This window comes from Bombina bombina, chromosome 6 (assembly GCF_027579735.1).
Source record: "Bombina bombina isolate aBomBom1 chromosome 6, aBomBom1.pri, whole genome shotgun sequence".
NCBI lineage: Eukaryota > Metazoa > Chordata > Amphibia > Anura > Bombinatoridae > Bombina > Bombina bombina.
The window spans coordinates 302,673,142-302,695,269 of record NC_069504.1 but is presented as its reverse complement, the minus strand read 5'-3'; the positions used below and the strand labels follow the sequence as shown (position 1 = coordinate 302,695,269).

The 22,128-nt window shown below is 41.2% G+C and overlaps 1 protein-coding gene across 1 annotated transcript in view; it reads right to left on the bottom strand.

Moving 5' to 3' along the window:
* CEP290 (centrosomal protein 290) overlaps positions 1-22,128 on the bottom strand; it is an 862,077-nt gene that overhangs the window by 757,604 nt on the left and 82,345 nt on the right. Inside the window, 2 exon segments of the mRNA XM_053716925.1 lie at positions 5,286-5,386; positions 14,489-14,651. Coding sequence (XP_053572900.1) covers positions 5,286-5,386; positions 14,489-14,651 — 264 coding nt within the window.

Genomic DNA, 22,128 nt, shown 5'->3' with positions numbered 1-22,128 from the left:
TGCAGAGAGCTTCTTGTGTAGCAACACAGATAGAGCCGAAATCTGACCCCTTAAGGAACTAGCGGCAAGTCCCTTCTCCAAACCATCCTAGAGGAAGGAAAGAATCCTGGATACCCTGACATTGTGCCAGGAATAGCCACAAGTTTCACACCAGAGTAAGTAGGCCCTCCACACCTTATGATAGATGCGACGGGTGACAGGATTTCTGGCTTGAGTGAGAGTATCAATCACCCTCTCAGAAAATCCTCTTCTGGCTAAGACTAAGCGTTCAATCTCCACGCAGTCAGCCTCAGAGAATCTAGATTCTGATGCACAAAAGTACCCTGTACCAGCAGATCCCTGCGACAGGGAAACCTCCATGGAAGGGATGTTGACATCCCCACTAGATCCGCAAACAACGTCCTCCGCGGCCACGACGGAGCAATCAGAATAGTTGACGCTTGCTCCTGCTTGATGCGTGGCACTACACGAGGTAGAAGTGGTAACGGTGGAAATATGTAAACTAGGTTGAATCCCCAAGGTACTGCTAAGGAATTTATCAGTTATGCATGGGGATCCCTGAACCGCGACACGTATCTAGGTAGCTGGGAAGTTGAGTCTAGACGCCATGAGATTTATCTCTGGAGTCCCCCAAATGTTTCAAATCTCTGCAAACACTTCGGGGTGAAGAGACCATTCCCCCAGATGAAACGACTGCTGAGAAAATCCGCTTCCCAGTTCTCCACACCGGAATGTGGATCGCTGATAGCGAGCAGTCGTGGGCATCTGCCCACTGCAGAATCTGAGATATTTCCCTCATGGCTAGGGAGCTTCTCGTTCCCCCCTGATGGTTGATGTAAGCCACCGAGTTAATATTGTCCGACTGGAATCTGATGAACGGGGCCAAGCCCCCAGAGCGTTGAAAATCGATTCCAGGATGTTGATTGGTAGAAGAGACTCCTTCCGATTCCACCTGCCCTGTGCCTTCCTGGCACCTCAAACCCGCTCCCCAACCTGAGAGACTCGCGTCCATAGTCACAATCTCCCAAGATGGTCTGAGGAAGAATGTCCCCTGGGACAGCTGATCTGGACGGAGCCACCAAGAGAGAGATTCTCTCGACCCGTTGTCCAGGGAGATCAGTTGGGATAGGTCCAAATGATCGCTTTTCCACTGCCTCAGCATACACAGCTGAAGAGGCCGGAGATGGTATCTGGCGAAAGGAATGACATCCATATTGGATACCATGAGCCCAATCACCTCCATGCACTGGGTCACTGATAGCCGTGAGGAGGACTGAAGGGCAAGACAGCTGGAGACAATTGTGTGACGTCTCTGGTCTGTTAGGAATGTTTTCATGTCTATGGAGTCTATCATCGTAACCAGGAACTCCACTCTGGTAGTGGGAACCAGAGAACTCTTTCCTGAGTTTATCTTCCATCCATGAGATCTCAGGAGAAGAGCTTCCGAATGGTCCTCTGCCAGCTGGTAGGACGGAGCCTGAACCAGGATGTCGTCCAGATAAGGAGCAACTGCTATCCCTCTGGATCTCGCCACCGCGAGCAGAGCCCCCAGAACCTTTGTGAAGATTCTTGGAGCAGTAGCCAGCCCGAAGGGAAGAGCTACAAACTGGAAGTGCTGATCCAGAAAGACGAACCTTAAGAACCTGAGGTGATCTTTGTGTATTGGCACATAAAGGTAAGCGTCCTTCAAGTCTATCATGGTCATAAACTGACCCTCTTGAACTAGGGGCAGTATAGTCTATATAGTCTTATAGTCTCCATTTTGAACGATGGAACCGACAGAAACTTGTTCAAGAACTTTATGTCCAGAATCGGGCGAAATGTGCCCTTCTTCTTTGGTACCACGAAAAAGTTTGAATAGTACCCTAGACCCCTTTCTGCTAGAGGTATCGGAACAATTACTCCTAGAGAGGAGAGATCCCTCACACACTCTAGAAAGGCATCCCGTTTCTCTGGTTTTGATGATAGATTTGACAAAAGGAATCTGCCCCTGGGAGGATGAGGTTTGAAACCTATCCTGTAACCCTGGGCAACAACTTCAAGAACCCAAGGATCCTGGACGCCTTTCACCCAAGCCTCCGCAAAAAGAGATAGTCTGCCCTCTACGAGATCGAAGGACGGATCGGGGGCCGCCCCTTCATGTCGATTTTGTCTCTGCAGGCTTCTTGCTCTACTTTGCTTTTTTCCAAGGCTGAGAAGGTCCCGAAGATCCCTTGGACTGCTCGGGTTTCACGGCAGGCTGCTGTCATTGGGACTTGTCCGAATGAATGGGACGAAAATTATGCCCCTTAGGTTTATTCTTCTTATCCTGCGGTAGAAAGGCACCCTTGCCCCCAATGACCGTGGATATGATAGAGTCCAGGCCTGGACCGAAAAAAATCTTTTACATTAAATGGAAGGGAAACCAATCTAGATTTGGACGTCATGTCAGCAAACCAGGACTTCAACCACAGAGCCCTCCGGGCCAGAACAGAAAAGCCTGATGTCTTGGCATTCAAGCGAATAATCTGCATATTAGCATCACAAATAAACAAATTAGTTACCCTCAGGGCCCTAATTCTTTCATGTATCTCATTGAGGGGAGTCTCCACCTCGATCATCTCCGATAGACTCACACCAATAAGTAGCGGCTCCCGCCACCTCAGCGACAGGTTGAAATACGAAACCTGTGTGCTGAAACATCTTTCTTAACAGAGTCTCTAATTTTATTTTTTTTATCCATGGGTTCCTTAGACAAACTTTTCTCAAGCGGCATAGTGGTGCGCTTAGCAAGCATGGAGATAGCTCCATCCACCTTAGGGACAGATCCCCACAATTCTAGCTGAGAGTCTGGAACCAGGAACAATTTTTTTAAATGAAGAAGAAGGGGAGAAAGACGATCCAAGTCTCTCCCATTCATTCTTAATAATATTCGCCATCTTTACGGGAACCGGAAGTTGGGGGCACTACCCTGTCCTCATAAACTTTATCAAGCTTAGGAATAGAAGGTTCCTCCGGTAACTTTGGTTCCGGAACCTCTAGAGTAGCAAACACCTCTTTTAATAAAAAGTGTAAATTCTCCATCCTAAACCGCAGCCGGAGGTTTAGAGGCCGCAGATTCCTACTAAAAGAGAGAGTCCTCCGAAGTATCGGAATCCTCTGCATCAGCGGATAATCAAGTCTCAGATACATCCAACGGAGTAGATGACGCCTTGGAAGGATAGCAATGTTTAACTTTTCGCTTGCGCTTAGCCGAGGAAGGTAAAGCACTAAAGACCGCAGATACCGCCGTTTGCAACTGCTCAGCAAAATCAGGCGGCAACATGGCCCCTCCCGCAGGAGGATTAGAAGTGTACTGGGGAGCTGCATGTGAAATTGGAGATTAATGTAGGGAACGCACCTCGCGGGATGGAGACCCCTCAGAGGTGGACGGCTCAGTGGTACTAAACATCTTATTTCTTTTAGATATCTGTATTTTATCGAGGCATGTGGAACATAGTTGAGCAGGCGGATATACCAGAGCCTCCTCACAATAAACACAGGCATTAGGATTTAGGTAAAGAGGGAGTACCCTGTAACATATCAGAGTCCTCAATAGCTTGCGCCTTTAATTGGACTATAGCAAAAAATAAATGACACCTTTATACTCCCAATTGCCGGGGCACTCACCACCTCCAATGACCCAGGCCCACAGAGAAACTGCTTTTGTCTCCTGCAACCGACGGTCAGGAAAAGGAAGAGAATGAGATAACACCCGGTCACATGGAGTGCCATGCAGGACCGCCCCCTGCAGCCGAGAACAAGCGCGCCAAACTAAATAGGCTGCCACACTGTGACCCTGTCTTCTTGAGTTATTACATATATAAAAAAATAAATGGTCTTACCAGAATCAACACCGTGGAACAGGAACACAGCCTCTCAAGTTTGACAGTGTGTAGCATCGCTCCTGACATGGACTTGAGTGAAGAAAGCAGTCAGTGAAACTCGTCAACACTGCTTGTTTAAGGAGCTGTTAATACAAGTCTGGATGGATTCGCAGAAAGACTCTCCCTGCATCTCCAGACCCTAACATTAGTCAATGCTCTCACTCAGAGGCTGACAAGACTACTTAAAACTCCAGTCCCATTCCGAAGAGTACTACCCTCCATAAGGGACTACTCTGAAATCTTCCGACACTTCTCTGCCATCCTCCTGTGACGAAAGGCAAAGAATCACTGGAGGATGAGGGGAGTGGGGGAGGTATTTAAGCCTTTGGCTGGGGTGTCTTTGCCTCCTCCTGGTGGCCAGGTTCTGTATTTCCCACAAGTAATGAATGAAGTCGTGGACTCTCCTTGTATTAGATGGAAATATCTGTATTATTTTTCTTAATCATAGTCCACCTCAATCTTTAAAAAGCATAAACAATATAAAAAAAAAAATATCCATAAAATACGCAAAACGTGACATGAATTTATTGTGAAGTTAAACATTCTCTGGTAATTATTTTTTTACTATTAAATTGTAATACCAGATGGTGAGCTTTTTTGAGCGCGGTCACGTGACATTGATAGCTCAACCTGTGGTATCAATAGCGCTCCACTTGTAATCTAGGCCTAAATAAGTGAATGTAATCAACATTTCTAGATCCCTTTGTCAAACTAGACATAAGCCAAAAGGTATAATTTACAGTTTTTTTGCTACAGATATTAGCTACTAACTGTTGCATAGTGGAATAAAACAATTTGGACAACACAGACATGTTAACAGGAATCTGTGTCTGTGTGCAATTATCCATGTTATGTGTGTAAAAATTAACCAGCTGTGTTATCTAGCGCTAATGATCACATCAGCGGCAGTTTCCCCTCGGGACCAGTAGTTCTCTGTGGCTCTCACGTGGTACTTTAAGTTTTTGACCCCTTTGCTGAGATTAAACACAGTGTCATAGGGTCCCTAGTAATAAAATGACATGGTCTAACAAATCACAGCATGTAAGTTTTTAAAGTTAATGGCCCTTTAAAATGTAATCAGATACATTAAGTATTAATATAAAAGGAACCAAGCCCCATATTTCTTCTGTCTTCAAAGGACTAGATTAAAATGTTCTTAATTGTGCAGTATCTCTGGTAATCTTTTTAGGTTCTAAATGGTTTTATATTTTGCATATCTCAAAATATACCTTTTAATAAAGCGGATTTGTTTAGTAACAAATCGTGCCTAGGTGCATAATTGTAGAATGGATTGGCAGCACAGAGCATGCATTTATATTTGGTTACAAAAGATTTATTCCTTGGAATTCTTTCAGAGCTAGAAATATATTATGTACTTACCTCCTTCAAAAGAATCTGATTTTCTGCTCTGTACTGTTGCTGCTTTAGAGCTTTGATATTTTTAAACTGAGTTAAATCAATTATAGTTTTGGAATCAAGACCTAAAGAAAACACACAATATTTACTGAGACAAAGAAAAACTACCACAACAGTACCAAATGATTGACATAAACAGAACAATTTTGTGTAAAAGACAGCACAATTATTGAATATTGCATTTTAGCATTAGGTACTATACACCAGACCTAAGAGTTTTCATTTTAAAAAGGGAGACAACATAATAACTGAAACAAATACACATAATATTCTATTATTTCCTAAAAGCTATACGACTATTTTGTAACCTGGACCTCTGCCTTCAACATCTAAAACAATCCAATTAACACTATAATTCAACTTGTTTTGATTTTGTAAAAGTGAAGATATAAAAGGCACATAGGAGCACAGCAGTGTACATTTGTCTTTAGAAATCTATGAAAGTAATGTTTACAGGGTGGTCTTTAACACAGGGCAAAAGGGGCAGCTGCCAAGGGCCCAGTCTTTGTTGAGGGGCCCAAGAGTCCTAAAAAAAATAAAAAAATGTTTTGGTTTATGCTAGACTGCTGATGTCATGTGACATGGGACACACACACAGTCAGTCCTAATAGTGTCACAGTCAAAATCCCTCTGCTTTTATTTATTTGTGAGAAACTGTGCCGGCGTCATGTGACATACCAAGCTAGTGCCATGTGCAGTTTTAGATGTGCACTGTGCAGCACTGAATTTTAAGCCCTAACTCGGCATCCAGCCAATCCCACTGCATCAGAAAAGGTCCTTCTGGGGTTACCACTGTTACCAGGTAACTGCTCTGGTGGTGGGGATTGTTTCTGGGTAGGGCTGACTATAGGCGCATGCACCAGAAAGCTGGATTGGCAGGCATGTGAGGATTTGAGCATCTGTGCTGCTGCACACACTGCTCTCTTCAGTCTTGAGGCTGTGTGACTCGTCTCACACTGTATCCATGCAGCCTTGGGCAGACAACATCCAGTCTGTGGTCCCCTTAGCCCTGCTCTTTCTGCTGGGGTCCTAAAATCAACTAACTGAAGTATGTTAGGGAAACGGTGCTTTGTAGAAAGGTGTCAGTGGGAAGAATAAGTGAGTGCACATATGCCCCTCCCCCCATGCAGCATTGTCTAGTGCAGGGTGAGATGGAACTTGTTCCTAGCAAAGAAGTGACATGTGCTGCTGTGGCTGATGTATAATGTCATGCTGATACTTCACACATTAAGGTAAGGTTTATTTTTATGGCTTTTTTTTCTGTCTCAGATTTTACAGCTTCCCATAGTGGTTCTGCTGTTCCAGTCAGTAAACTTATATTTGTCTGCCCCTCCATGCTTCTTCTTCAGTCTTTCCTTGCGTTGCTCATGTTAGCTGCCATAAATCTCTTTAACCAGCTAACCTCACACAAGAATCGCATTCAAAAGCATATTAAATTAATCCACAGTAGAGGAATTTATATATTTATTTACTTATTAGTACTGCTTAGGTCCAGTTTCACATATTGCAATTTATTTCATTTTTTTTTTTTTTAAATGATTAGATGGGCTAATAATTTGAAAAAAATAAAATAAAATAAATTAATTTATTTGTTTTTTGGGGTAGAAAGCAAAATTGCATGGGGGGGCAAAAAAATGTTTGCCCAGGGTCCAGTCAATATTAAAGACGGCCCTGAATATTTGCAACAGTGTAGAACAGGGCTCAAAATTTCCACTTGTGAGTTGTGAAAGATAGTGAATGCTGTGTCGTGCAGCAATTGTCTGGTTGATTTGAGGTCTGGGACCAATACAAAATTAACACATCGACAAATGGGGGAAAACCGAAAATGTCCCAGAAACTTTCTCTGAACAAAGGAAATAAAGCAGAGGGTGAGTCTAAAATGTCTTTTGCAATTGGGCAGTTAAGAAACATGTTATAGACAAAAATGTGATATTATTTAGGAAAACACATCAGTGAATGCAATCATATTTTAAAACTGTATTCTGGCATCTATGAAAATTGTTCAAGCAAAGGAACTAAGCAGGCTTAAAGGGATATGGAACCAAAAAAATGTATTTCACGATTCAGATAAAGCATACAATTTTAAAACAATTTTCCAATTAACTTCTGTTATCTAATTTGTTTCATTCTCTTGGTTTCCTTTGTTGAAGAAGCAGCATTGTACTTCTGGAAACTAGCTTAACACATTGGGGTGAGCCAATAACACAAGGCTTATATCTGAAGATACCAATCAGCAGCCCCTGAGTCTACCTAGGTATCATTTTCAACAAAGTATACCAAGAGAAAACACAATTTATGCTTACCTGATAAATTTATTTCTCTTGTGGTGTATCCAGTACACGGATCATCCATTACTTGTGGGATATTCTCATTCCCAATAGGAAGTTGCAAGAGGACACCCACAGAAGAGCTGTAATATAGCTCCTCCCCTAACTGTCATAGCCAGTCATTCGACCGAAAACAAGCCGAGAAAGGAGGAACCATAGGGTGTAGTGGTGACTGTAGTTTAAATTTAAAAATTACCTGCCTTAAAATGACAGGGCGGGCCGTGGACTGGATACACCACAAGAGAAATAAATTTATCAGGTAAGCAAAAATTGTGTTTTCTCTTGTAAGGTGTATCCAGTCCACGGATCATCCATTACTTGTGGGATACCAATACCAAAGCTAAAGTACACGGATGAAGGGAGGGACAAGGCAGGAACTTAAATGGAAGGAACCACTGCCTGTAAAACCTTTCTCCCAAATATAGCCTCCGAAGAAGCAAAAGTATCAAATTTGTAAAATTTTGAAAAAGTATGAAGCGAAGACCAAGTCGCCGCCTTGCAAATCTGTTCAACAGAAGCCTCATTTTTAAAGGCCCAAGTGGAAGCCACAGCTCTAGTGGAATGAGCTGTAATCCTTTCAGGAGGCTGCTGTCCAGCAGTCTCATAGGCTAAGCGGATTAAGCTTCTTAGCCAAAAAGAAAAAGAGGTTGCCAAAGCCTTTTGACCTCTCCTCTGTCCAGAGTAGACAACAAACAAAGCAGATGTTTGACGAAAATCTTTAGTAGCTTGTAAGTAAAACTTTAAAGCACAGACCGCGTCCAGATTGTGTAACACAAGGATGGAACCACAATCTCTTGATTGATATTCTTGTTAGATACCAACTTAGGTAAGAACCCAGGTTTGGTACGCAGGACTACCTTATCCGTATGAAAAATCAGATAAGGAGAATCACATTGTAAGGCAGATAGCTCAGAGACTCTACGAGCCGAGGAAATAGCTACCAAAAAAAAAAAAAAAAAAAAAGAACTTTCCAAGATAAAAGTTTGATATCTATGGAATGAAGAGGTTCAAACGGAACTCCTTGAAGAACCTTAAGAACCAAGTTTAAGCTCCATGGTGGAGCAACAGGTTTAAACACAGGCTTGATTCAAACTAAAGCCTGACAAAATGCCTGAACGTCTGGAACATCTGCCAGACGCTAGTGCAAAAGAATAGACAGAGCAAAAATCTGTCCCTTTAAGAAACTAGCTGACAATCCTTTTTCCAAACCTTCTTGGAGAAAAGACAAAATCCTAGGAATCCTGACCTTACTCCATGAGTAACCCTTGGATTCACACCAATAAAGATATCTACGCCATACCTTATGGTAAATTTTCCTGGTGACAGGCTTTCGTGCCTGTATTAAGGTATCAATAACTGACTCTGAGAAGCCACGCTTTGATAAAATCAAGCATTCAATCTCCAGGCAGTCAGCCTCAGAGAAATTAGATTTGGATGGTTGAAAGGACCCTGAAGTAGAAGGTCCTGTCTCAGAGGCAGAGACCATGGTGGAAAGGATGACATGTCCACTAGATCTGCATACCAGGTCCTGCGTGGCCACGCAGGTGCCATCAGAATCACTGATGCTCTCTCCTGCTTGATCTTGGCAATCAGTCGAGGGAGCAGAGGAAACGGTGGAAACACATAAGCCAGGTTGAAAGACCAGGGCGCTGCTAGAGTATCTATCAGTGTCGCCTTGGGATCCCTGGACCTGGATCCGTAACACGGAAGCTTGGCGTTCTGGCGAGACGCCATGAGATCCAGTTCTGGTTTGCCCCAACGGAGAATCAGTTGTGCAAATACCTCCGGATGGAGTTCCCACTCTCCCGGATGAAAAGTCTGACGACTTAGAAAATCCACCTCCCAGTGCTCTACACCTGGGATATGGATAGCTGATAGGTGGCAAGAGTGAATCTCTGCCCAGAGAATTATTTTTGAAACTTCTAACATCTCTAGGGAACTTCTTGTTCCCCCTCGATGGTTGATGTAAGCTACAGTCGTGATGTTGACCGACTGAAATCTGATGTACCTCAGAGTTGCTAACTGAGGCCAAACCTGAAGAGCCTTGAATATTGCTCTTAGTTCCAGAATATTTATTGGAAGGAGAGACTCCTCCTGAGTCCACGATCCCTGAGCCTTCAGGGAGTTCCAGACTGCACCCCAACCTAGAAGGCTGGCATTTGTTGTTACAATAGTCCAATCTGGCCTGCGAAGGTCATACCTTTGGACAGATGGACCCGAGATAGCCACCAGGGAAGAGGATCCCTGGTCTCTTGGTCCAGATTCAGTTGAGGGGCCAAATCTGTGTAATCCCCGCTCCACTGACTGAGCCTGCATAGTTGCAGCGGTCTGAGATGTAAGCGGGCAAACAGCACTTTGTCCATTGCCGCTACCATTAAGCCGATTACTTCCATACACTGAGCCACCAAAGGGCGCGGAATGGAATGAAGAACCCGACAGGAATTTAGAAGCTTTGATAACCTGGACTCCGTCAAGGTAAATTTTCATTTCTACAGAATCTATCAGAGTCCCTAGAAAGGAAACTCTTGTGAGTGGGGATAGAGAACACTTTTCCTCGTTCACTTTCCACCCATGCGACCTCAGAAATGCCAGTACTACGTCCGTATGAGACTTGGCAATTTGGAAGTTTGACGCCTGTATCAGGATGTCATCTAAATAAGGGGCTACTGCTATGCTCCGCGGCCTTAGGACCGCCAAAAGCGACCCTAGAACCTTTGTAAAGATTCTTGGGGCTGTAGCTAATCCAAAGGGAAGAGCTACAACTGGTAATGCCTGTCTTGAAAGGCAAACCTGAGAAACCGATGATGATCTTTGTGTATCGGAATGTGAAGATAAGCATCCTTTAGATCCACTGTAGTCATATATTGACCCTCCTGGATCAGTGGTAGGATGGTACGAATAGTTTCCATTTTGAACGACGGAACTTTGAGGAATTTGTTTAAGATCTTTAGATCCAAAATCGGTCTGAAGGTTCCCTCTTTTTTGGGAACCACAAACAGATTTGAGTAAAAACCCTGTTCCTGTTCCTCCTTTGGAACTGGATGGATCACTCCCATAACTAGGAGGTCTCGTACACAGTGTAAGAATGCCTCACTCTTTATCTGGTGTGCAGATAATTGTGAAAGGTGAAATCTCCCTTTTGGGGGGGAAGCTTTGAAGTCCAGAAGATATCCCTGGGATATAATTTCCAACACACAGGGATCCTGAACATCTCTTGCCCATGCCTGGGCGAAGAGTGAAAGTCTGCCCCCTACTAGATCCGTTACCGGATAGGGGGTTGTTCCTTCATGCTGTCTTAGACGCAGCAGCAGGCTTTTTGACCTGCTTACCTTTTTTCCAGGTCTGGTTTGGTCTCCAGACCGTCTTGGATTGAGCAAAAGTTCCCTCTTGTTTATTATTAGAGGAAGTTGATGCCGCACCTGCCTTGAAGTTTCGAAAGGCACGAAAATTAGACTGTTTGGCCCTAGATTTGGACCTGTCCTGAGAAAGGGCACAACCTTTTCCTCCAGTGATATCAGCAATAATCTCCTTCAAACCAGGCCCGAATAGGGTCTGCCCCTTGAAGGGAATGTTAAGTAGCTTAGATTTTAAAGTCACGTCAGCTGACCATGATTTAAGCCATAGCGCTCTGCGCGCCTGTATAGCTAAACCAGAATTCTTAGCCGTTAGTTTATTCAAATGAACAATGGCATCAGAAATAAAATAATTGGCTAGCTTAAGTGCTCTAAGTTTGCCAAGTATGTCATCCAATGGAGTCTCTACCTGTAAAGCCTCTTCCAGAGACTCAAACCAGTACGCCGCAGCAGCAGTGACAGGGGCAATGCATGCAATGGGCTGTAGGATAAAACCTTGTTGAATAAATATTTTCTTAAGGTAACCTTCTAATTTTTTATCCATTGGCTCTAAAAAAGCACAACTGTCCTCAACAGGGATAGTAGTACGCTTTGCTAGAGTAGAAACTGCTCCCTCCACCTTAGGGACTGTCTGCCATAAGTCCCGTGTGGTGGCGTCTATTGGAAAACATTTTTCTAAAAATAGGAGGGGAAGAGAACGGCACACCTGGTCTATCCCATTCCTTATTAATAATTTCTGTAAACCTTTTAGGTATTGGAAAAACATCAGTACACACCGGCACTGCAAAGCATTTATCCAGTCTACAAAATTTCTCTGGCACTGCAATGGTATCACAGTCATTCAGAGCAGCTAAAACCTCCCTAAGTAACACGCGGAGGTGTTCAAGCTTAAATTTAAATGTAGAAATATTAGAATCAGGTATCTTTCCTGAGTCATTAACATCACCCACTGACTGAAGCTCTCCTTCCACAGCTTCTGCATATTGTGAGGCAGTATCAGACATGGTTCTTAAAGCGTCAGTATGCTCTGCATTTTGTCTCACCCCAGAGCTATCTCGCTAACCTCTAAGTTCAGGTAGTCTGGCTAATACCGCTGACAGTGTATTATCCATGACTGCCGCCATGTCTTGTATTTATTATTTATTTATTATCGGTTATTTGTAGAGCGCCAACAGATTCCGCAGCGCTATATAAAGTAAACGCTATGGGCGCCCTAGATGTACTTGGCGCCATTTGAGCGTGAGTCCCTTGGGCGGGAGTCAAAGGGTCTGACACGTGGGGTTAGTCGGCATAACTTTCCCCTCGTCAGATTCCTCTGGTGATAATTTTTTTAAAAACAGAATATGATCTTTATTGCATAAAATGAAATCAGTACATTTGGTACACATTCTAAGAGGGGGTTCCACCATGGCTTTTAAACATAATGAACAAGGAGTTTCCTCTATGTCAGACATGTTTATACAGACTAGCAATGAGACTAGCAAGCTTGGAAAACACTTTAAATCAAGTTAACAAGCAAATAGAAAAAACGGTACTGTGCCTTTAAGAGAAACAAATTTTGTCAGAATTTGAAAAACAGTGAAAAAATGCAGTAAATCAAACGAAATTTTTACAGTGTATGTAATAGGCTAGCAGAGCATTGCATCCACTTGCAAATGGATGATTAACCCCTTAGTTCAAAAAACGGATAAAAAAAACGATTTTTTTTTACAGTCACAACCAACTGCCACAGCAAGCTGTGGTCCTGCCTTTGAGCCCTTTAGAGATGTCCTATAGCATACAGTGGACTCCTGAGGGAAGCTGGATGTCACAGTTTGTAATTTTAACTGCACCAACTGTAACGTTTATACTATAACAGTGGAAAGCCTCAGTAAAACTGTTTCTAGTCAAAATTTAAGCCAGCCATGTGGAAAAAACTAGGCCCCAATAAAGTTTTATCACCAATGCATATATAAAAACGATTAAACATGCCAGCAAACGTTTATATTGCAATATCATAAGGGTATTACCCCTGGGAGTAAGCATGATACCAGTCGTTATTAAATCACTGTATTCAGGCTTAACTTACATTAATCCGGTATCAGCAGCATTTTCTAGTGTTTTCCATCTCTAGAAAAAATTATAACTGCACATACCTGATAGCAGAATAAACTGCACGCCATTCTATCGCTGAAGTTACCTCATCTGTGTAATCCCCTCAGACATATGTGAGAATAGCAATGGATCTTAGTTACAACCTGCTAAGATTATAGAAACCTCAGGCAGATTCTTCTTCTATTTACTGCCTGAGATATAAAATAGCACAACTCCGGAACTATTTAAAAATAACAAACTTTTGATTGAAGAAAATAAAACTAACTATATTTAACCACTCTCTCCTACAACATCCTAGCTTGTTGAGAGTTGCAAGAGAATGACTGGGTATGACAGCTAGGGGAGGAGCTATATTACAGCTCTGCTGTGGGTGTCCTCTTGCAACTTCCTGTTGGGAATGAGAATATCCCACAAGTAATGGATGATCCGTGGACTGGATACACCTTACAAGAGAAATTGGGTGAGCCAATAACATGAGGCTTATATGTGCAGCTACCAATCAGCAGCCCCTGAGTCTACCTAGGTATCAGTTTCAACAAAGGATACCAAGATAACAAAACAAATTAGATAATATAAGTAAAGTTGTTTAAAATCTGTCTGAATCATGAATGGAAAAAAAAAATCAGATAGAGCATGTAATTTTAAGCCACTTTTAAATTCACTTCTATTGTCAAAGTGTACTATTCTCTTATTATTATTCACTTATTCTTTTTTTCTTAAAAGCATATGTACATATTCTTAGTACAAGCAATGCCCTATTCAGCTAGATGACAATAGTGCACTGCCGCTCTTGAGCTGACTAACCTTTACGGATTAAGCACATAGTTAAATGCAGTTTTTTTCTTTTTGAACTCATGTCCCTTTAAGAACAAGAAGATATTAAATGTGTCAGACATTTTTAAGATATGTTAATAAAACGGTATCCCTGAATTATGTCCTCTTGGGGTTTAGGCCAAATGCTTTTGCTGGACTTAGTGGGACCAGCTGTGAAATTTGGTCTATGGATTTTATAGGTTGCAAAAGCAGCTTGGATCCCTTGTGGAGCAGGCCACTCATGAGTCTTAAGGCTGCTGCTTCCTAACCAGCCCACCAATAAATTGGCTGAGTTACATTATCCCAGACTGATTTGTCCAAGATGTTGACCAGCACTGCTCTTGAGCAATCGGTTCAGGGTGGGTCCGAAGCTGGTTGTACAGATTTCCTAGTTTAGAACAATGTTTGCCCAGACAAATGTGCCTCAATCTGTTTTTAAGAGATATCCATTAGGATCAAGACATTTGAGTTCAGATAAAAAGAGTGTTTATATTCAACACCTTAGTGTAAAAATGAGAATTTCGAAGATACCTGTGCAATCATTACATAATAAATATAAAAAATATATGAATTTACATACCTAAACGTTCCCTGAGATCTTCATTTTCATCAAGAATATCATTAACTTTAATTCCAAGTTTGTTGATATCCATAGTTAATGATTCAATTTCTCTATCTCTTATTTTTATATGGGTTTTCAACTCCTTGATTTCATTGACTGCTTCTTCTAGGCCATACACACCCTTCAAAGGTAACATAGATTGTTTTAAATAAAATAAACTTGGCACAAAAATGATTGCCATTAAAATGAATTATTTAATATTGTTTGTAATCCCATGTAACCTTAGCATATACACACAAGCATGTATACACCCACACACATACAATGGCTCTGAAGCCCCACTCTGGGTACTCTAAACTAAAACATGCCTTCATCAACTGCGCAACATCGGCACAATCCATCCTAACAATTGGCACCATCAAGACAGCATACAAAGAGAGAAGCGCTCTACCAGGAACGAACAACAGCTCAGTGGCTTGTTCTATGGCGATTTACCACCCGGAAGCAGCCTCTTTTAGACCAGTGTGCTTTTCACAGAAGAAAACTTTCCTGAAGTATATCAGTCTGATCCTGCCAAGTAAGGTCAGTCCAGCCCCGAAATACCAGGCAATTCTCCTCTGAACAAGGAACATGACAACCCCAGACGATCGTTTCGGCCTCCTATGGGCCTCGTCAGTGAGGTGCAGCCACATTCCTCTAAGCACACTGGGCAAGGAGTCCATCAAGACAGCGACAGCAATTGCCTTGACTACTGCAACCACTCAATAATTAATTTTCACTGTCCACCTGCCTCTTTCACCTCAAATTTCCTTTGATTGAATTTGCCAGATTCAACCACCTCCCCCTACCATTTCATACTGGCTGCTTGGCTCTGTCACTTCAAAAAGCCAGTAGAACATTCAAAATACTCACACTAAACAATATAGTCCTTACTTGAAACAGCTCTCTCTTGAATCTCACTATACATTTCTTAATACTCGGCAACCTCTACTCTCATTTATCATTTTTAATCTGTATTTAATCTGTATTTAGAAACAAAATATCCTGCTGTGATATTACCAAAGTAATGAAAACAAAACACAACCAAAAATACAAAAAAAACACAAACACAACAAAAGTTAATATACTGCTACAGAAGTAGTTGAAGGCCCTACCCTATAAAAGTGCACAACTTGTACCTCTACTCTTAATCATTTACCTCCTTTCTGTACCTATTTAATGACAAAGTCTTATATGTTATAGAACTATATTAGAACTTTAAATAGTTCCTGAACATGTACAAACCCAAAGAAGCGAATAATTTAGCCTTTTAAAATAAATTACCATAATAATCTTAATCCCATTCACCATATACTTAGACCATTATCTAGCAAGCAATATCCTAAACAAAGCTATTACCCTAATTAACAAAGTAGAAATACCTGCATGGACCTTTGACCTTTTCTGTCTTATGTTTTTTAGTTTGGTTTTATTCTTGTGGTGTATTTATTGTATAATTAATTAATGCTTAAAGAATATGGTAGTGTTTTATAAAAAATAAAAAAGTAGAATATAATGATGTGCACCTATTAAGCGTTATCACAGGAAAATTGACAGCTTTGATAAAAAGCGTACTGTGTAAACAAGCAAAAACGACATCTTACATCCGACTACCTGCATTTTTAGTCATTATAAAATCATTTATGCATGCATTCAAATGTGTTTTAATAATAATCATTGTTTCCATTTGCATTAATAAATATTCTTTTATAGTTTTATATTAGGTCTAACTATGAAATACAGTAAACCAGCTGGCATTTTGTATTTAGCTAGCCTGTATTAATTGTTATTATTTTACATTTATATACATCAAAATCATAGCTTTTTTCTTTCTTTTTTTACACCAACTATAAAATACAATACACCAGCTGACACTTTTAGTTTTAGATAACTAGACTACATGCATTACATTTCAAATAGATTTGCAGTTCAAAAGGCATCTATAGGTGAATCTGTGAAACATAAGATGAAAGGCCCCTCTATAGGTAATATGAGGAAAGGAAGCAGATTGAATTTTTGAAATATATTTGGACAACATCAGGACAGATACACTGGTACATTTTTCAAATTTGACACACTGTATGAGATCATGCAATACAATTTTAGATTTATCCTGAATGAGTTTAAAAATGATCTTGTTATTCTGTATCATTGGGCCTTTTGCAGACATTAATATAAGAATGTTAACTAAATAGACAATACTTAGAAGAGATATTCTACTATAAAATTATTTTATTTCCTTTATTTTTTTTTTTATTTAAAGTAATTGTAAACTTAGGCACTTTAAGACATAGAATATAAATTTAATCTTAAAAACAGGGGCACTTGCATTCATTAAAATTGTTAAAGAGAGTTAATTTGTAAAATAATTACAGTTTAGCTATAACAAACATTGTGCCATTCCTCCTCCCCGTATCTCATACTGTATTTAGTTGATCGATGACGAATCCGGCTTTATCCAATCGTTGTGTGCCCCCTTTGGCGTCCACCTCGTGGGGTACGGCAATGATTGGATGAAGGTGGATTCGTCATTGATCAACTAAATACAGTATGAGATGCGGGCGGAGGAATGTTTGCCATAACTAAATGGTAATTATTTCACAAATTAACCGCCTGTTTTTAAGATTAATTGTATATACTGTGTATTAAAGTGCCCAATTTAAAACATAGAATTTGACGGTAGATAAGAACCAAAAATGCCCATCAAGTCTACCCATATTACATGTTACTTTTTCCTTAGGATAGCCTTATGCATGTCCCAGGCATTTTTGAATTCCTTTACAGTCTTTGTGTTTACCACCTCAAATGGAAGTTTATTCCATTAATCTACCACCCTTTCAGTAAAAAAACTATTTCTCAAATTTCTTTCCAATTCACTTCTATTATCCAATTTGTTTCATTCTCTTGGTATCCTTTAATGAAAAGCATACCATTAAGCTAAGGAGCAGCAGTGCAGTACTGAAAGCTAGCTGCTGATTGGTGGCTGGACATATATGCCTCATGTCATTGGCTCACCTGATATATTCATCTAGCTCCCAGTAAAAACAAAATTTATGCTTACCTGATAAATTTCTTTCTTTCCGGGTATGGAGAGTCCACAACGTCATCAATTACTAGTGGGAATATCTCTACTGGCCAGCAGGAGAAGGCAAAGAGCACCACAGCAAAGCTGTTAAGTATCACTCCTCAGTCATTCGACCAAAGGAAAATGGAAAAAGGAATAACACAAAGGTGTAGAGGTGCCTGAGGTTTAGTAAAAAATAACGGTCTTAAATAAGGGTGGGGTCGTGGACTCTGCATATCTTTTGTTTTATTTCCTAAGATATGGAGAGTCCACAACGTCATCAATTACTAGTGGGAACCAATACCCAAGCCAGAGGACACAGATGACTAGGGAGGGAGAACAAGACAGGCAGACCTAAACAGAAGGTACCACCGCTTGAAGAACCTTTCTCCCAAAATAAGCCTCAGCCGAGGCAAAATAATCAAATATGTAAAATTTTTAAATATTAAGCAGAGAGGACCCAATTGCAGCCTTGCAAATCTGTTCCACAGAAGCTTCATTTTTAAAGCCCAATAAGAGGAGACCGCCCTTGCAGAATGAGCTGTGATTCTCTCAGGAGGCTCTTGACCAGCAGTCTCATAAGCAAAACAAATTAACTTATCAACCTAGTATGAAAAACCGCCTCATTAGCATAAAAGTTAAAGGGACACTGAACCCAAATTTTTTCTTTTGTGATTTAGATATAGCATGCAATTTTAAGCAACTTTCTAATTTACTCCTATTATCAATTTTTCTTTGTTCTCTTGCTATCTTTATTTGAAAAAGAAGGCATCTAAGCTTTTTTGGTTCAGTATATGGACAGCAAATTTTTTATTGGTGGATGAATTTATCCACCAATCAGCAAGGACAACCCAGGATGTTTACAAAAAATGGGCCGGCATCTAAACTTACATTCTTGCATTTCAAATAAAGATACCAAGAGAATGAAGAAAATTTGATAATAGGATTAAATTAGAAATTTGCTTAAAAATGTCATGCTCTATCTGAATCACAAAAGAAAAAATTTGGGTTCAGTGTCCCTTTAAGGTAAGGTGAATCACACTGCAAACCGAGAGTTCCGAGACTCTCCAAGCAGAAGAGATAGCAATAAGAAAACAAAACCTTCCAAGAAAACAACTTAACATCTATGGAATGCAAAACTTTAAAAACAAGGTTAAGGCTCCAAGGAGGAGCAACAGATTTAAACACAGGCCTGATTCTGACCAGGGCCTGACAAAAAGATTGAACATCTGGCATATACGCCAGAAGCTTATGTAATAAAAAAGAAAATGCAGAAATCTGAACCTTCTGGAGAAAGGAAAAAATGCTAGGAATCCTGACCCTACTCCAAGAGTATCCTTTGGATTCACACCAATAAAAGGTATTTACGCCATACCTTATGGAAAAAAAATCCTGAAACAGGCTTGCGAGCCTGGATCATGGTCTCAATGACCAACTCAGAAATACCATGCTTAGGCAGAACTAAGCGTACAATCTCCAAGCAGTCAGCTTCAAAGAAATGAGATTTGGATGAAGGAATGGACCCTGAGTTAGAAGGTCCTTCCTCAGAGGTAACCTATAAGGTGGAAGAGAAGACATTTTCACTAGGTCTGCATACCAGATCCTGCGAGGCCATGCAGAAGCTATTAGAATTACTGATGCTCTCTCCTGTTTGATACAAGCAATAACTCGTGGAAGGAAAGCAAACGGAGGAAACAGGAATGCTAGACTGAAATCCCAAGGAACCTCCAGAGCATATATCAAGGGCGGCCTGCGGATCTCTTAACCTAGAACTGTACCACCTTGGAAGCTTGGCGTTCTGCCGAGAAGCCATCAGATCCAACTCTGACACCCCCCATTTGAGGGTTAAACTGGAGAACACCTCCAGATGGAGAGCCCACTCTCTGGGATGAAATGTCTGTCTGCTCAGGAAATCCGCTTCACAGTTGACAACTCCTGGAATGTGGATGGCAGATAGACAACAATTGTGAGCTTCCGCCCACTGAACAATCCGAGCCACCTCTTTCATGGCTAAGGAACTCCAAGTTCCTCCCTGGTGGTTGATGTAAGCCACTGAGGTGATGTTGTCCGACTGGAAATTAAAAAACCGAGCTAAGGACAACTGAGGCCAAGCCATCAGCGTATTGTAAATCGTTCTCCGTTTATGAGGAGAGCAGACTCCTCCCGAGTCCATAGACCCTGCGCAGGCTGGCATCCGTTGTCACAATCACCCAGGAACGTCTCTGGAAACCTGTGCCCTGAGACAGATGTCCTGAGAAAGCCACCACGGGAGAGAGTCTCTTGTCAAATTATTTAGATCTATCCATCGAGACAGATCCGAATGGTCTCCGTTCCATTGTCTGAGCATGCATAACTGCAGAGCTTTCAAATGGAATTGAGCAAAGGGAATGATGTCCATGGAAACAACCATCAGACCAATTACCTCCATACATTAAGCCACTGATGGCCAAACAGTAGACTGCAGAGAGAGGTAATGGGAATTTTTTGGGGATTTTCTGACCTGTCATAAATATCTTCACAGATAGGGAATCTATTATGGTACCTAAGAAAACTACCCTTGTAGCTGAAACAAAGGAACTCTTTTCCAGATTCACTTTCCATTCGTGGGAATGTAGACAAAACAACAAGATCTCTGTATGAGAGTCTGCTTGTTGAAAAGATGGAGCCTGAACCAATGTGTCGTCCAGGTATGGCGCTACTGCAATTCCGAGACCTGATCACCGCCAAGAGAGCCCCCAGAACCTTTGAGAAAATTCTGAGAGCTGAGGCAAGGCCATACGGAGTAGCCACAAACTGAAAGTGTTTGTCTAGAAAAGCGAATCTCAGGGATTTGTGATGATCCCTGTGGATAGGAACATGAAAATGTGCGTTCTTCCGGTCTATGGTCGTCATGAACTGACCCTCTTGGACTAAAGGAAGAATGGAACAAAAGGTTTCCATTTTGAAGGGCGGTACTCTGAGAAACTTGTTGAGACACTTCAGGTCTAGAATAGGTCAAATAGTTCCCTCTTTTTTGGGAACCACAAACAAATTTAAATAGAATCCTAGGTCCTGTTCCTATACTGGAACTGGAACTATCACTCCCAGGGAGAAAAGATCCTGAACACATTTAAAGAATGCCTCTCTCTTTATCTGGACTGCAGATAATCTTGAGAGGAGGAACCTGCCCCTGGGAGGAAAAGTTTTGAATTCTATTAGGAAACTCTGAGATACTATGTCCACAGCCCAATGATCTGGGACATCTAGTATCCATGCCTTATAGAAAACAGAAAGTCAATTGATCCGATCCCGGACTGGGGGCAAACCCATCAAGCTGACTTAGACTCAGCTGTAGGCTTCTTTGATTGCTTCCCCTTGTTCCAAGACTGATTGATTTTCCAAGAAAATTTGGACTGTTCCTGCTTGGAAGTCCTCTGAAGTTATGAAAGGGACTAAAATTAGCTTGGTGTCCTTTAGGTCTGTTCTTCTTGTCTTGTGGTAGAAAAGACCCTTTTTCACCCGTAATGTCAGAAATAATTTCAGCCAGACCAGGCCCAAACAAGGTCTTACCCTTTGTAAAGAAGCGCCAGAAGCTTGGACTTAGAGGTAACATCAGCTGATCAAGATTTTAGCCACAACGCCCTGCGGGATAGAACAGTGAAGCCAGATATCTTGGCTCCCAGTCTAATAACTTGCATGGACGCATCAGAAATAATGGGATTGGCCAGTTTGAGAGCCTTAATCCTGGCCTGGATCTCCTCCAAAGGAGTCTTTACCAAAATAGATTCAGACAAGGTGTTGCACCAATAAGATGCCACACTTGAAACAGTGGTAATACATTGAAAACCTTGATGAAAATACATCATTGACAAATAAGTGTCATGTTTAAGTGCTGCTGTACCTTTAATTCTGGCATAATCACCTTTCCTGACTCTGGCTGTGTATATAAGTCTGACACTCCCCTAAGAAACGGCTTGGATATTGTCTTGCAACCTCAGTTCAAGTCTAAGCTAAACTGTGTGAAGTTACCTCTCTGTTTGCTTCATGCCTGTTTGTTTTTCCTTGTGCTCTAAGCCTCTCGTGTGTGGGGATTTTCCAGGAGATTTTAAGGTAATCTACAATCTGGGAGGAATCCTTTAATAAACACTTCTGCTGTTAATTTGTTTCCTAAAGGTGAAGTCAGCACTACCAATCTGGATCACCAGCTGAATGTCTTGTCTCAAACACAGCCCTTTTCTGACACAGAAAGCTGCAAAATTCTCTGGAGTAGTTTGTAAGTAGTTTTGCTTATTAATTGTTGCTATGAATCTCACTGAAATACAAATACTTAAATTTAATGGGACTCGGAGTGCATAATATATTGAACTCTCATCTTTCTAATCAATTGAACATTTGTATCTGGATTCCTCATATGCTTTAAGCTGTATGCTGTTAATTTACATTTACCTATGTCCTGGGAGTTTTCTTTGTTAGTTAATTAACCACAACTGCTCTGAACTCATATGTCAGTTATCTGTAACATTCTCAAATACTTACCTACCAGTTACTATTCCACTTGACTTTATTTTCAAGTTGT